This window comes from Cherax quadricarinatus, unplaced genomic scaffold (assembly GCF_038502225.1).
Source record: "Cherax quadricarinatus isolate ZL_2023a unplaced genomic scaffold, ASM3850222v1 Contig1218, whole genome shotgun sequence".
In the NCBI taxonomy this organism is placed as follows: domain Eukaryota; kingdom Metazoa; phylum Arthropoda; class Malacostraca; order Decapoda; family Parastacidae; genus Cherax; species Cherax quadricarinatus.
The window spans coordinates 4,215-22,591 of NW_027196244.1; the positions used below are offsets into that span (position 1 = coordinate 4,215).

The following is an 18,377-nucleotide window of genomic DNA, read 5'->3' on the forward strand; positions in this document are numbered from 1 at the left end:
CCGAGCAGGAGCAGGTTGCACCATGCATTAATGGTGCCTTGGGCTTCTAAGCTGGTGGAACCTCCATTCTCCTGCTTAAGAAGGTCTGTGAATTTCCCTGCTGCATATGGGCGGGACGCTTTAGGAATGTGAGATAGGGTACTGTTAGCAGTGTATTTGCATGCCAGCAGAAGCTTTTTACAAGTGAGGAGGTTGCCATTGGAATTGTCATCTGCCTGTGGAGGCTGTGGGCTGCTCTCTGCTGGGGGCATATGTGATCCTGCACACCCATTGTGTGCACGAATGAGGCCATCCCTGTTTCGTGCTCGAAACTCTCCGCACACCTGACATGGGTCTCTTCTTTCATTGTTTGGTGCACTGTTTCCCTGGCTTTGTAGCTGGCTGGCTGCATCATCTGCCATACCTCACACTGTGTGGTAAGCCCAGGCTTAAGGGAAAATAGCACATGGCACATACCGCATGTGGTTCATAGTGGTGGCGGAGGAGGAGAGGGGTCTCCCGTCTTTATGGTGGGCGTCATCTCCTGATTACAAAGCCTAAAACGAGCTAAATTTACGTGAAAAAGCGCTAAAAAATGCGCCATTATAGAGGCGATTATTCAAGATCTGCTAAATCCTAGTCCTGAGCTTTAAGGTTTCTTACATTCATAACTGTAAGTTAAATGTTCTTTGCAGAGTTAACTTAAATGGTCAACTTCTCGAAATGAACAATGTTCACGAAGAACATAGATATATTTCCTTCTTTTCTTCTCACATTATCACTTAGTTTTTCAAACTGATGTGTTCATTGTCTTTGTGTACTGAAAGTTTCTTAATTATTTTTTTGTGTTTGATAGTATTTTGTGTCTTTAAAAATGACACTCAGTTTAGCTACAAGTGAACATTTGATGGACACTATCACTCGTATGAGTCGCGTTCAGTACGTGAACTGAATCTAACTGGTCATCTTCTCTTTCTACTCACTGTCTCGAAATATGACACATTTCCTGTCCCAAGCATTTCGTATAGAGGATTTTCATCTTAATAATTATCATACAGAGTAAAATTTGCGTAAATTACCTATGACGACCCTCCAATAATTCAAAGTGTAATATCTTATTATTTAAAGCCTACCTGTAATATGCAGTAGTAATCAGTCAATAATTAAAACAGCCAGTTAACTCAACTGTGTGAATACTAAATAGAGGATCAGCTTACATTTGTAGGTATGTGAATATTAACTATACTAAATATCACTCCTTTCCCTTTCTGTAGCTTCATTCTTTAGGTAATTTTTAGTTCTGTTCCTGAACTGGCTCTTGCTAGGACAGTCTATGATATGTGCAGGCAATCCATTCCACATCTTTGTATGTGATACTTTTATTTTTTTTTATATTTTATTGAAAAACGCAATACATAGTTATACATGTAGACAATGTAAGCAATGAAACATATCCATTATATATAACAAAAGAAAACTCCACATTCCCTACCGTAGCACTAAACTTATACATAAGAACTAAACTAAAGACAGCCCACAGCTTCATATACAGGTGGGTTTATTACATCCAAAATTGCAGCCATAAACACAATATGCAATATAACCCAAAGAATGTCACAGGTATTGACAATTTACATAAAACTGTATGTACGAAGACATTCTCAATTATCCAAAAATTCTTTACACACTTACTATTGTTGTATATTAAACTTCATATCAAATACATAATACGTAACACCTCAATAATTACGAAACAAATAAAGGTTAGAAAATAACAATCTCCACACCTCACCACAGAAAAACTAAACACAGTATAATATAACAAATGATTCGTCCCACCTCACTGCCATACACTACATTCATCCCACAAGCGAACTTACACAATAGTAATATTTTTCAAATATAATTTCCAGTTTTGAGTAACAAACTTCTTCTACCATATAATGAAATATACATAGTCATTACTATTAAACATTAACTTAAACGAGACTATATTCTTATTCTACAGACCGCAGCATTACTTGCCTCACCATCCTAACCCTACTTAACACATTGTACATAAACACGTCCTTATATACCCATCACTCGTCAATAATATTCATTGAACTTCACCGAATACCAATATACAACCCATACTGAGTACATGAAATGCTCTCTTACATACTGTTATATACACTTGATGTATGATAAAAATCACACACATTGCATTATTTCATTATGAGCAGTACATTTGGTACACAGACATATTTATTACGCCCGCATGTCCTTTGCTTTAATACAACCACCAATCCTGATAATACATTACAACATATTCCAAATTTAACTTATCCATAACATACATCAGTATACCATTCTGAGTATGACCGTATACTTTTCACATTCACACAAATATTGCTCATTTCCATGTCCATAAAAATCTTAACAACTTTTCCCTTACAAACCACCACAAACTTACTTAAAACACACTCCACAACTACGCTGCCATTTCACACCATATCATGGAACTCCTCATACATTCCCAAATTCTGAGACGAGCCCGGTGCAACCCCTGAAAATCCAAACACATCCCCCCCCCCTTTTTTTTTTTTTTTCCTTCACTCCGCCAACAAACCTCTGACATTCATACTTCGATATCCTTCAGGAAAAACCCTTTCCCATCTACTTCCATATATCCCCCTATTACGACTAAGTGTTTTGTACATTGTTGCAGCCAATACCTTCTTTCGCACCATCCAATCCCCATTACCCCTCATGGCCCATGATACGAAAACAAAATCCGTTATGATGTACACCAAAGCACGCAGCACAGACTCTTCCACACCTCCCACATCTAAACTCAATGCTCTTAATACCGATATCCCTCCCCCACCCACCCTCCTCAAAATCCCACCCATCCACTCCCGTATACACTCCAAATTTTTACAAAAATATACTACATGAAAAGCTGTCTCCCTATCCCCACACACCCTACATACGTCCTCCACCATCAACCCTCTCTCCCGAAGCACCGCACCAGACGGCAATATTCCATGAAGGAAACGAAACATTACCTCTCTCACTCTTGGTCTGATGCGCACCAACCGCAACCTTACCCAAATGTCTCTCCATGCATACATTGGGTATATGCCCTCAACATTTGCAATCACCCTCACCCCAACAGCACGCTCCAGAACACCTACCCGTATCCTAGACGGATCTCTAACATACAATAAAGCTCGCAGCACATCCTCACACTCTCTCATCTCTGATCCTACCCACCACCTTCGTGCCTCCTCATATAATGCTTGCACACCCTTCCCCACACGACCTTCCACTCGGAGAAACCCCCTCTTCAAATATATACACTTAACCCTTAATCTTATATCTATTAAACCCAATCCACCTTTGTCGACCGGTAGCATAACAACACTTCTACCCAACCAATCACACCCAGAACCTCATATATATCGAAAAACCTTTTTCAGCGTTCTAGTTATGTCCGGTCCTGCCAACGGATATACTGCTGCCACATGCCAGACCATACTATATAACATCACATTCACCACTATTACACGTTGATGTATCGTCAAATGCAAGGGTCTCAAAACATTTAACCTACCCACCAACCTATCCACTGCCCTCCCAGAATTAAGCATCCGTGCCTCCCCGGCATTCCCCATATAAATTATCCCACACACCTTTAGTCTATCCACCACACACCAACGCACAGCTGTTTCCCATCGTGCCCTCCCTACCCAATTCCCTAAGACCAATAATTTCGATTTCTCCACATTCACTTTTAAACCTGTAACACCTTCAAAAACACCAATTACATCCTCCACCTCATGTTAACTTTCCTCCCTGCTCATTAGAATTGTTGTATCATCCACATACCCTATTATTCCCATCCCACCATTCTCCACACCACGTACCACCCCTAAATATCGCCCCACTGCCCTATAAAAAGGGTCCTGTATACAAGCAAACAACAGTTGAGACAGAGGACAACCCTGCCTTATGCCTCTATCCATTGAAACCCACTCACCCAATTTCCCATTCACCTGCACACGTACACCTACCCTATTATACAAAGTCTCAATACAACGTACCATCTCTTCCCCAAAACCCTGCCTCCGTAAGATATGCCACAGTGCCTTTCGTTCTACGCAATCATACGCAGCCTGCCAATCCAATGCTAAGACACCTCCCCTCCTTTCATTCTCCCCCTCCATACTTTCCACAAAATCTTTTATTATTCCATGTCCCTCATACATCGTCCTTCCAGGCACCCCATACTGACCTCTCGCAACAACTCTATCTATCACGCACTTCAGCCTGTTCCCCAAGATTTTTGCGAATATCTTATAATCAGCACATAACAACGACAACGCCCTGTAGTTCTGCACTGTAGTAGGGCCTTTCCCTTTTGGAATCAATACTACTACTGCAGTACGCTGCAACTCACCCATCCTCCCCTCACTTTTCATCACATTCATCAGGTTCACTAAAAAATCCTTCAACACACTCCAATGCTTCACATAGAATTCACAAGGTAACCCATCTATACCTGGCGCTTTACCTCTCGCCATATTCTCCAAAGCTCTCCATACCTCCCCCTCTTCAATATCCCCTCCCAATGCCATATGATCACTTCCACTCAGCACACAAAATACATTCTCTCCCAATCTCTCTAAATCCTCACCGTTCACTCCTACACTCCGCAAATATTTTCCAAATCAACGATCCATAAAACCACTCATACCCTCAGTAGTTCGCAACTCCTGACCCTTCGTATACCCACCTAAGTTCTCGTGCACTACCAGCTTATCAATTTCCATTGCCAACCTGCATCTCCGCTGACCCCGTAACACACAGGCTGACGGCCTGTCACCCCAAATCGCCTCCTCTAACCCACCTTGCACCCTCGCCTCATCAAATCTCTCATTGTGCATATCCCTTATCTGCCACTTTAATGCTTCAATTTCCTCCATTGGATACACACCTGTCACAGCACCCCTCTGATAACAACCCTGCAACCACCCCTCTAAATACTGTTGAAGCCCATATGTCATCCATGCCTCATTCTTTCCCCTTCGCACATAATATTGCCTGATCCTCGTCTTCGCAACCCCATCCCACCACCCCAATAAATCGCTTGCACTCTTACCCCCACCCCATAAGTCCTCCCACAAACTTTAAAAATCCCCTCCCTCCACCCCCTCACCCAGTAGTCGTACATTCAGCTTCCAGTACCCCAAATATCTCTTAGGCAAACCGTCCCAATTTAAATCAGCATAAACCGCCCTATGATCTGAATAAACGACATTCACCGTCTGCACCTGCGTCACCCTCACTCCCCTTGTCACATACAACCTATCTAATCGTGCAGCCTATCCCTTTCTATGAAATGTGTGCTCTATCTCGCAATCCCCTCCATCAACTATATCCCTCAATCCCACACCTCTCAATAGATCCCCTAAACCTGCCAAAAAACACCCTGCCCCTCTCGGTTCTACATCCTTCCTGCGCACCACACAGTTCCAGTCGCCACCAACTATTGTCACTGACGGTAATGACCGCAAATAATATACCAATACGTTATTCACAAATTCATTCTTTACCCTTACATCATTCTCACCCGGCACATACACACAAACGACTGCCATCCGCTCACCTCTCCACCACCCATCTATTCTTAACACACGACCCCCTTCCCCCTTCACTCCTAAGAACAACAAACGGGCTCGTCTCTCGGATCAGGATTCCCACCCCTCCCTTCATTCGCTCCGAATACATCACAAACACTTTGTACCCATCCACCTCCAATTCCTTTCCCAGCTTGAAATTATGTTCCTGCACAAAAACAATGTCTATAGCATAACGTCTTAAAAATCCCTTTACCCACAGACGCTTCTCACTCGCACACAATCCATTAATATTCACTGTCATGCACCGGAAACCTACTTATGTGATTTCACCCTCTGCCCCTTTTCACCTTTCACTGACACGCTTTCAGTGTGTCTGCTTCGTCCACTTTTCTCTCCACTGCCCACTGGTGGCTTCCCCTGATCCAACACCTGACCAGGCGTACCTTTAGTGCTCCCACGCACCACATCAACCCATGGCTTTTTTCCCGGTCTCTGTGCCGGGGTCAAAGTATCATCCGAGTCGGAATATGTCGCCGCCCTCTTACGGTTGACACACTCTGCATCCATTTCTAACTCACTGGATGCCTCCCTGTGAATCTCAGCATTCACCTCAATCTCTTCCACCACTCCTAGCGAGTCATCTGCCATGTTCGCCAATCTTCCAAGTTGCTCATCTTCAATCTGAACAGTACTCCTCACCATACTCAAGTTATCCTCAGAAACCTGCTTCTCAAAGGATTTTTCCTGCACGTTCACCAGTAGGCCTCCCTCTACCCGCATGTCACCAATCTGCACAGTCTTCCCGTTCTCCAAGGCAGATGCCTCACTTCCCACTAACTGTGACAGTGATGGGCTGGTACCCACCAGTGGCAGCTCACGCTCCACTTCCTCACTCCAGGAAGTGCCACTTCTATGTCCAGGTGACTCATCAGCATGACCCACCTCTGGTTCTGGTTCTTTCACCATCTCACTACCTAGGTCCTTTCTCCGCTGCCATCTCCCACACTGGGCCGCCATATGGTCATATACACCACATAACCTACACGTCTTCTGCTGCCCAGCGTAGTACACCATTACCTGTGTCCTAAATGCGTCCAGTATGACGTAAGACGGGATGGCATGCCTCAACGCCATCTTGATCGTGAACGTACCATCCGGCAAGCCGGCATACGCCCCATCCGTCCATTTACCAGCCATAGCCAGGTGTACAGGTCCATACTGTTCAAATACATACCGCAGATCAGTCTCGTCCGCCTCAAATGGCACATTTCGGACTTTCACCCATGTGTAATGCTTAGACACGTCGATTAGGCGTTTGATACTTTTATTAGGTCAAGGACACCAGTGGAAATACACTACATCGTTTCACTTTTTTGTGGGTTATTCTATGTATGATATATTCACCTTGAAGTGACGTAAAGTTTACTGTGTAGGTGAAACATTGTTAATATTTAGCTGCATATGTGTATTTATTCACTTAGTCGGAATTATATATCATATCACTCCATTTGCTACAACATCCGTAGTTACTCCACTAACGCTGATTGAGCACCCACCTACATTCTCTTAGCACTACCACTAGAGGTACTTATTATCCACCTGCATTACTTTAAAAACCACCAAAAGAGATAATCACCACTCATCTGCGTTACCGTAGCAACACCCGACAGCTAATTACCACCCACCTACTTCACCACAACATCTCCCGAGAGCTAATCAACAACTTGCATTACCTTAGCACCACCACAAGTACCAATAACTACCCACCTGCCCTAACTTCTTGCAAACACCACGACGACCATAGTCTGGGTGGACACAAGACATGACCATATACTGGACTCGCTTCACTGTTGGGTCCTGGAACAAGTCGACACGACTCTTCGCAGTATTAAGTATCCGAGCCATTGTCACCTGTAGATGTAATATAACACTGTTTATATTGTAAACTTAGGATGATAATGTTACATTAGCAGTATTATGAAAACAGTAATATTTGACTAATATTGATATGTTAAAAACATTTTCATAAATCTCTTAAATTTACAATAAAATACTGACAATAATATGGGTAAAATTTATTAAAAATATGGGAACAATATTATAGTGACAAACACAAGAACTAATTATAGTGTTTATAATCCAGGAATGATAGTACCACAACACCTGAGTGATAGTACCACAACACCTGAGTGACTACCACAACACCTGACAGTACCACAACACCTGAGTGACTACCACAACACCTGAGTGATAGTACCACAACACCTGAGTGACTACCACAACACCTGAGTGATAGTACCACAACACCTGAGTGATAGTACCACAACACCTGAGTGACTACCACAACACCTGACAGTACCACAACACCTGAGTGACTACCACAACACCTGAGTGATAGTACCACAACACCTGAGTGACTACCACAACACCTGAGTGACAGTACCACAACACCTGAGTGACTACCACAACACCTGAGTGATAGTACTACAACACCTGAGTGACTACCACAACACCTGAGTGACAGTACCACAACACCTGAGTGACAGTACCACAACACATGAGTGACTACCACAACACCTGAGTGACAGTACCACAATACCTGAGTGACTACCACAACACCTGAGTGACGGTACCACAACACCTGAGTGATAGTACCACAACACCTGAGTGATTACCACAACACCTGAGTGACTACCACAACACCTGAGTGACAGTACCACAACACCTGAGTGACTACCACAACACCTGAGTGACAGTACCACAACACCTGAGTGATAGTACCACAACACCTGAGTGATAGTACCACAACACCTGAGTGACTACCACAACACCTGAGTGACAGTACCACAACACTTGAGTGATAGTACCACAACACCTGAGTGATAGTACCACAACACCTGAGTGACTACCACAACACCTGAGTGACAGTACCACAACACCTGAGTAACTACCACAACACCTGAGTGACTACCACAACACCTGAGTGACAGTACCACAACACCTGAGTGACTACCACAACACCTGAGTGACAGTACCACAACGCTTGAGTGATAGTACCACAACACCTGAGTGACAGTACCACAACACCTGAGTGACTACCACAACACCTGAGTGACAGTACCACAACACCTGAGTGACAGTACCACAACACCTGAGTGACTACCACAACACCTGAGTGACAGTACCACAACACCTGAGTGATAGTGCCACAACACCTGAGTGATAGTACCACAACACCTGAGTGACTACCACAACACCTGAGTGATAGTACCACAACACCTGAGTGATAGTACCACAACACCTGAGTGACAGTACCACAACACTTGAGTGATAGTACCACAACACCTGAGTGATAGTACCACAACACCTGAGTGACTACCACAACACCTGAGTGACAGTACCACAACACCTGAGTGATAGTACCACAACACCTGAGTGACTACCACAACACCTGAGTGACAGTACCACAACACCTGAGTGATAGTACCACAACACCTGAGTGACTACCACAACACCTGAGTGACAGTACCACAACACCTGAGTGTCTACCACAACACCTGAGTGACAGTACCACAATACCTGAGTGACTACCACAACACCTGAGTGACAGTACCACAACACCTGAGTGATAGTACCACAACACCTGAGTGACTACCACAACACCTGAGTGACAGTACCACAACACCTGAGTGATAGTACCACAACACCTGAGTGACTACCACAACACCTGAGTGACAGTACCACAACACCTGAGTGACTACCACAACACCTGAGTGACAGTACCACAACTCCTGAGTGACAGTACCACAACACCTGAGTGATAGTACCACAACACCTGAGTGACAGTACCACAACACCTGAGTGACAGTACCACAACTCCTGAGTGACAGTACCACAACACCTGAGTGATAGTACCACAACACCTGAGTGACAGTACTACAACACCTGAGTGACAGTACCGCAACACCTGAGTGACAGTACCACAACACCTGAGTGACAGTACCACAACACTTGAGTGACAGTACTACAACACCTGAGTGACAGTACCACAACCCCTGAGCTACAGTGCCACAACATCTAAGTGACAGTACCACAACACCTGAATGACAGTTAAACAACACCTAAGTGACAGTACCACAACATCTGAGCGCTAGTTCTACAGCTCCTGGGAGTACCAAAGCGCCTGACAGTACAACACCTGAGTGACAGTACAGCACATGAGTGACAGTACAACTGGGTGACAGTACAACACATGAGTGACAGTACAACAACACAACACCTGAGTGACAGTACAAAACCTGTATGACAGTACAACACCTGAGTGACATTACTACAACACTTATGAGACAATGCCACAACACCTGATTGACGGTACTGTAACACCTGAGTGCCAGTACAACATCACTTGAGTACCTGTACAACACCTAAATGTCAGTTCGAGAAGAGACGAGTGACAGTACCTAAATACCTGAGTGATGGTTCCACAACACCTGTGTGACTCGAACATGACACATGTGTAACAGTTGTTCAACAATTGAATGCGAGTATCACAACACTTGAGTGAGAGAAGCATAATACCTGGAAGCAATACCAACACCTGAATGACCAAAAACACCTGACAGTGAAACAGTCTGAATGACAGTGCCACAACACTTGAGAGAAAGTACAACATCAGAGGGAGAAACAAAATGAGAGACAGTATAACATCTCAAAAACACTACAACACCTGAGTAACAGTACAACACCTGAGTGATGGCACAACAACACTTAATTGACAAAACAACAACACCTGTGTGACAGTACCACAATGCCTGAGTGACAGTACCACAAAACCAGAGAGACAGTACCACAATACCTGACTGACAGTACCACGACACCACAACAAATGAATAACAGTACAACATATGAGTGATAGTTCCACAACACCTAAGAGACAGTACCACAACACCTAAGTGACAGTACAACTCCCGAGTGACAGTACCAAAACACCTGATTGACAGTACAACACCTCAGTAACAGTACCACAACACCTGAGAGGTATTCATACAACATCTGAGTGACAGTACCACATCACAAAGTGACAGTACCACAACACCTGAGTGACAGTAAAACAACACATGAGTGAGAGTACCACATCACCGAGTGAGAGTACCACAACACCTGAGTGACAATACCAAATCACCTGAGTGACAGTCCCACAACACCTGAGTGTCAGTACCACAACACCTAAGTGACAATCCCACAACACCTGAGTGTCAGTGCCACAATACCTGAGTAACTATATTCAATCCATCCATATAACCACAGTCATCATGACATTATTAAAATAATCAACTTGACGACTATTGATGGAGTCCTGAACTGTTGTAATGTGAATGTTTTACATCAGTCGTGTTCAGTTGGTGCTCCTTTTCCAGTAGTTCATTAAAATGTTTTACATCAGTCGTGTTCAGTTGGTGCTCCTTTTCCAGTAGTTCATTAAAATGTTTTACATCAGTCGTGTTCAGTTGGTGCTCCTTTTCCAGTAGTTCATTAAAATGTTTTACATCAGTCGTGTTCAGTTGGTGCTCCTTCTCCAGTACTTCATTAAAATCACAGACATCATTTTACTATTGTAAAAACAGTCAAATGGCTGACATATGGACTTCTTAAGGGTAGTAATCTGACTGTATATCTTTATCCATGAGCAGTGGTTGCTTGGCTTATGTTTGCTTCACATGGTTTTATATCTTAAACTAACTTAGAAATGCACAGCAACCCGTATGTGAAGAAGTGACTTAGTTAACAGGGGGATGCATTTGTGACCTGCACTTAGCTGAGCGGTGACCTGCACTTAGCTGAGTGGTGACCTGTACTTTGCTCTGAGAAGAATTGTCTTCTGTGCTCTCTGTGAATCTGAGCCAATATGTCCTTTCTTGAGCAACTCTACAAGCAGCTAAAAGAGGAGCTTAGGGTTGCTAAGCTCAAGATACGGCGATTGTCAGAGGAAAACAAGAGGATTCGTAGTAATCCTTCTGTTGTAAGTCCTCAGGTCACGAGGGGAACCTGGTCAGTGGACAGGCAACATGGAATGAAGCTGAAGATCAAGAAGACTGTTGGAGTGGTTGAAACAACGAAAAACCAGAAGACTACTGTGGAAACTTCCAACTCATTTTCGCTGCTACCTGACGAATGTGGGTTGTCTACTGCGAACGTCACAACGAACGCCAAGGAAGCATTGGCGGACGAGAGTGAGTCGACATCACTTGAAACCCCAAAGAAGACTGAGAATGTCACAACAAACGCCACCAGTGAAGGTAAGAGCATTGTTTTAGTTAGTTAAAATTATGGATAGGGCTTTTTGTCTTAGGCACAGAAAGAGGTGGCAGAGGGTATGTTTTCCTGGGGCTGAGATGGGGGATATTGTTAGCTGTCTAGACGATATCACGGAAGGTAATGGGAGCAATCCTATTATCTGCTTCAGTGTGGAAGGCAATGATGTTGGCAGATGTAGCAGTGAAGACCTGATTAGCAGGTATAGGACAGCAATAGAGATAATTAAGAGGAAGGGTGGGAACCCTGTGATATGTGGCATATTGCCCAGGAGAGGAGTTTGAAATGAATGGTTGTCAAGGGCAATTGGTGTCTATTGCTGACTGGACAAACACTGTAAGGAAAATTCAGTAACATTCACAGACAACTGGGACATCTTATATGGTATAAATGACATGTATGCCAGGGATGGAATTCACTTATCTAAGTTTGGGATGGGAGCACTGGCTAATGCTGTGGAGGGAGCTGTTAGGTCTTTAAACTAGAAATAGATAGTTGTATGGGTTTTTGTGGAAAATCAATGAATTCTGAGTGTAGCGATAGTGTGAGTTTTAGGGAAACTAGTAATAGGCAGAAAGAGGTAGAGTCATTGATGAATAATGGAAACCCAGTGGCACTAGATGATAAGGACAGTAACAGGTATAGAGGAGGAACAGAAATCAGCAGGAAGAGAAAAGACAAGGGAGGTTTTCTAAAGATATTTTATACTAATACACGTAGTGCGAGAAATAAGAAGGATTAATTGAGATTAGTTGCAAGTGCAGGTAACACTGATGCCTTTGTAGATGAATGGTTCAGAGAACCGACATGTTGATAAATTAGACACATGTGCAACTCTTGGGTATCTTTATTGAGGAAACGTTTCGCCACACAGTGGCTTCATCAGTCCATACGTAGGAGAAACTTGAAGAACAGGAGGAGAATGAGGTAATCAGTCCCTCAACCTTGAGTCGATGTGTTCAGTCCATCAATCTTGAATATTCTATTCAAGATTGATGGACTGAACACATCGACTCAAGGTTGAGGGACTGATTATCTCATTCTTCTCCTGTTCTTCAAGTTTCTCCTACGTATGGACTGATGAAGCCACTGTGTGGCGAAACGTTTCCTCAATAAAGATACCCAAGAGTTGCACATGTGTCTAATTTATCAACTGATGCCTTTGCAATAACTGAGACGTGGTTCAATATGAAAAATCGGGACATGCCTGCTGAATGTCACAGTCAGGGTTTTAAATTGTTTCAAGCAGATAGAAGTATCCGTAAGGGGGTGGGGTGGCACTCTATGTCTAAGATCGTTGAAATTGTTGCATTAAAATAGGTATAAAGTAAAAAATAACACAGAGTCTGACTGGATAGAATTTTAAGAGGGGTATGAGAAATTGATTTTAGGCGTGATATACCATCCCTCAAACATAGATAGGGACCAAGGGAGTCTAATTTGGGAGGCAATCGTTAAGGTCACAACGCCTTTAACATTAGTCAGATTGATTTGAATTTTTAAATCCGAGTGGGGATCTGTAACAAGTGGCGTTCCACAGGGATCAATCTTGAGCCCGTTATTGTTTATAATATATATCAATGACCTTGATGAGGGAATTACAAGTGATATGAGTAAATTTGCCAATGACACGAAGAGAGGCAGGATAACTGATTCAAACGAGATGCCACGGAACTTCAGGAGGATTTAGACAAACTCAATTCATGGTCAGGAAAGTGGCAGATGCAGTTCAATGTAGATAAATGCAAGGTTCTGAAGCTCCGGAGTGTCCATAACACTAGCACATATAAGTTAAATAATGTAGAACTTAGCCATACAGATTGCAAAAAGGGCTTGGGGGTTATGGTCAGCAGCAACCTTAAATCAAGACAACAATGCCTAAGTGTATGTAATAAGGCAAACGGATTACTGGGATTTATATCAAGAAGTGTAAGCAACAGCAGTCCAGAGGTTATATTACAGCTTTATACTTATACTTTTTACTTAGCTCAGTGAGAACGTTATTGTACTCTCCTAGGATTGAATCAAGACGCCCTCCATCGAGCAACTTTACCAGCAGCGTAAGGTAGAATTGATGGTAGTGAACATGGAGACATGGCGATTTAGTGAGGAAAACAAGAGGATTCGTAGTAGTCCTCCTGTCAAGAAGGGAACCTGGACAGTGGCTGGACAGTACGGAATGAAGTTGACGATCAAGAAGACGAATGGAAAGGTAGAAACAATGAAGAAGAAAGAGGCTGCTGTGGAAACATCTAATGCATTCTCCATGCTACCAGTCGAATGTGAGTCGACTACTGGGAACGTCACGACGAACGACACCAAGGAAGGTAAGAATATTGTTGTTGGGGATAGCCAGGTTAGGTACATGGATAAGGCCTTCTGCTTGAAGGACAGGAGTAGGAGACAGAGGGTTTGCTTTCCTGGAGCTGGGATTAAGGATATTGTTAGCCGCCTTGACAACATCATGAACGGTAATGGGATCAATCCTATAATCTGCCTCAGTGCTGGAGGCAGTCATGTAGGCAAGCGTAGAAGTGAGGATTTAATTAGAAGGTTCAGGACAGCAATAGGCATAATTAGAAAGAAGGGGGGCACCCTGTTATAGGTGGCATTTCTCCAAGAAGGGGTGCTGGAAATGAATGGCTGTCTAGAGCAATTGGTGTTAATTGTTAGCTGGATAAACACTAAGGATAATGCAGTACCATTCATTGAGAACTGGGACAGCTTCTATGGCCAAAATGACATGTATGCAAGCGATAGGGTTCACTTATCCAGGGCAGGAATGGGTTTTCTTGCTAGCTCAGTTGAGGGGGTTGTTATGATTTTAAACTAGGATTAGTTAGAGGTATGGGTTTAGAAATGATAAATAATGAGTATGGTTATTTTGACTTATGCTCTGATATTAAGAATCTTAATAATAACTGTCATGGAGTAACTCTGGGTAATGATAATTTCAGAAATTATATAAAAGAAAGATGAATAGGAAAAATGTGCATAAGAAAACAACATATGATGGTATTTTGTGCTAACAGTCGAAGCACAAGAAATGAAATTTAAGAACTGCGTTTAGTAGCATGTGCTGGGAATTTTGATGTCATTGCATTAACTGAAACGTGGTATGATTTGAAGAGTCGGGATAGGATTGCTGAGTATAATATTCAAGGGTTTAAGTTGTTCCATGTGGATAGCTGTAATGGGAAGGGGAAAGAATTGTATTATATTTTCGAGAAAACATTAACTGTTGAACAAAAGCAAGTAAAAAATGGATGGAACAGTAACACAATCTGTTTGGGTTGAGTTTGTAGAAGGTCAAGAAAAACTAATTCTAGGTTTACTTTACCGACCTCCAGGCTTGGATCACGAGACGACATTGTTAGGGCTTCTAGGCACAATAACTTAGTGACATTAGGGGATTATAACTTTAGTCAAATTGGCTGGAATTCTTTGACGGTGATCTGGAGTCTAGTGACTTTATGGAAACAGTTCAGAATTATTTTCTGAAGCAGTGTATAACAAAGCCTACCAGGGGTAATAATTTGCTAGAAATAGTCTTGTCAAATAGGTGAGGCCTTACTAATGTTGTATGAAGCTGCAGTATAGCCCCTGGACTTCTGTTGCTTACACTTCTTGATATAAATCCCAATAATCTATTTGCCTTATTACGTACACTTAGGCATTGCTGTCTTGGTTTAAGGTTGCTGCTCACCATAACCCCCAAGTCCTTGTTGCAATCTGTACGGCTAAGTTCTACATTATTTAACTTACAAGTGCTAGGGTTATGGACACTCCTGAGCTTCAGAACCTTGCATTTATCCACATTGAACCACATCTGCCACTTTTCTGACCAAGAATCGAGTTTGTCTAAATCCTCCTGAAGTTCTGTGGCATTTTCGTTTGAATCAGTTATCCTACCTATCTTCGTGTCATCGGCGAATTTGCTCATATCAATTGTAATTCCCTCATCAAGGTCATTGACATATATTATAAACAACAACAGGCTCAAAACTGATCCCTTTGGAACGCCACTTGTTACAGATCCCCACTCGGATTTAACCCCATTTAAGCACACTCTCTGCTTCCTATTAGTGAGCCATGACTCGATCCATGACAGCACTTTTCCTCCAATGCCATGAGCTGCCACTTTCTTTAATTAACAGTCTCTGGTGAGGTACTCTATCAAAAGCCTTACTAAAATCTAAATAAACTATATCGAATTCTTTACAATGATCAACGGCCTCAAAAGCATTACTGAAGAAGGTTAATAAATTAGTTAGGCAGGAACGGCCACTCGTGAATCCATGCTGAGTATCATTAATCAAGCTGTGCTTATCCAGATGTCTTCTTATATTATAATAACATAAGAAAGGAGGATCACTGCAGCAGGCCTTTTGGCCCATACTAGGCAGATCCTTTACAATCCATCCCACAATCAAAACATTTGCCCAACCTAATTTTCAATGCTCCCCAAGAAATAAGCTCTGATAACTCTATCCACTCATTTGCAAGTCCCACTCAAATCCAACCCCTCTCACTCATATATTTATCCATCTTAAATTTGAAACACCCAAAGTCCTAGCCTCATTAACCCAACTAGGTAGACTGTTCCACTCATCAACTACCCTATTTCCAAACCAATACTTTCCTATGTCCTTCATAAATCTAAACTTTATTTTTTATTATCACACTGGCCGATTCCCACCAAGGCAGGGTGGCCCGAAAAAGAAAAACTTTCACCATCATTCACTCCATCACTGTCTTGCCAGAAGGGTGCTTTACACTACAGTTTTTAAACTGCAACATTAACACCCCTCCTTCAGAGTGCAGGCACTCTTGTCTAATTTAAATCCATTACTGCGGGTTCTCTCTTGGAGAGATATCCTCAAGACCTTATTAATATCCCCTTTATTAATACCTATCTTCAACTTACACACTTCGATTACGTCTCCCCTCATTCTTCGTTTAACAAGTGAATGTAAGTTAAGAGTCTTCAATCTTTCTTCATAGGGAAGATTTTTAATGCTACGTATTATTTTAGCCATCCTATGCAGAATGTTTTCTAACGAATTTATGTCCATTCTGTAATATGGAGACCAGACCTGAGCTGCGTAATCTAGGTGAGGCCTTAGCAATGATGTATAAAGCTGCAGTATAACCTCTGAACTTCTATTGCTTACACTTCTTGATATAAATCCCAATAATCTGTTTGCCTTATTACGTACGCTTAGGCATTGCTGTCTTGGTTTAAGGTTGCTGCTCACCATAACCCCCAAGTTCTTTTTGCAATCTGTATGGCTAAGTTCTACATTATTTAACTTATAAGTGCTAGGGTTATGGACACTCCCGAGCTTCAGAACCTTGCATTTATCTACATTGAACTGCATCTGCCACTTTTCTGACCAAGAATAGAGTTTGTCTAAATCGTATCTTTGTGTCATCGGCGAATTTGCTCATATCACTAGTATTACCCTCATCAAGGTCATTGATATATATTATAAACAACAATGGCCGTAAGACTGATCCCTGTGGTACGCCACTTGTTACAAATCCCCTCTCGGATTTAACCCCATTTAAGCATACTCTCTGCTACCTATTAGTGACCCATGACTTGATCCATGACAGCACTTTTCCCCCAATGCCATGAGCTGCCACTTTTTTTAACAGTTTCTGGTGAGGAACTCTTTCAAAAGCCTTACTAAAATTTATATAAACAATATCGAATTCTTTATCATGATCAACAGCCTCAAAAGCTTTACTGAAGAAAGTTAATAAATTAGTTAGACAAGACCGGCCTCTTGTGAATCCATGCTGAGTATCATTAATCAAGTTATGCTTATCCAGATGGCTTCTTATAATCTCAGCTATAATTGACCCTAGTAATTTGCCTACAATTGAGGTCAGGCTTATTGGGCGGTAATTTGACGGTAATGACTTGTCCCTTGTTTTAAAAATAGGAATTACATTAGCCATCTTCCACATATCAGACACTACACCTGTTTGAAGAGATAAATTAAAAATATTAGTTGAACATTAAAATGGTATAAAATACCGACAGATTGTTAGGTAAGACACATATGCAACAGTTAGGTATCTTTATTTCGAAACGTTTCGCCTGTAGGCGAAACGTTTCGAAATAAAGATACCTAACTGTTGCATATGTGGCTTACATAAAAATATTAGTTAATGGTTCACAGAGTTCCATTTTGCATTCCTTAAGAACCCTTGAAAAACCTCATCAGGATCCGGCGACTTATTTTGCTTCAGTCGGTCTATCTGCTTCACAACCATTTCACTAGTGATTGTGATGTTACATAATTTATCTTCTTCTAGCCCACTATAAAAATTAATTGCTGGAATATTGTTAGTGTCTTCCTGTGTAAAAACTGAGAGAAAATAATTATTTAAAATCGAGCACATTTCATTCTCTTTGTCAGTAAGATGCCCATAGACATTGTTCCCACC

General features: G+C 42.2%; 1 protein-coding gene across 1 annotated transcript in view; it reads right to left on the reverse strand.

Annotated features, from left to right (window-relative positions):
- Window positions 1-428: 428 nt before the first annotated feature.
- Window positions 429-18,377, reverse strand: part of LOC128706126 (uncharacterized) — an 84,839-nt gene continuing 66,890 nt past the window's right edge. The window contains exons 3-5 of the mRNA XM_053801138.2: window positions 7,374-7,517; window positions 6,050-6,287; window positions 429-523 (exon numbers count right to left, since the gene is read on the reverse strand). Of these exons, the coding sequence (XP_053657113.2) occupies window positions 429-523; window positions 6,050-6,287; window positions 7,374-7,517 (477 nt within the window). The remainder of the gene's footprint in view (window positions 524-6,049; window positions 6,288-7,373; window positions 7,518-18,377) is intronic.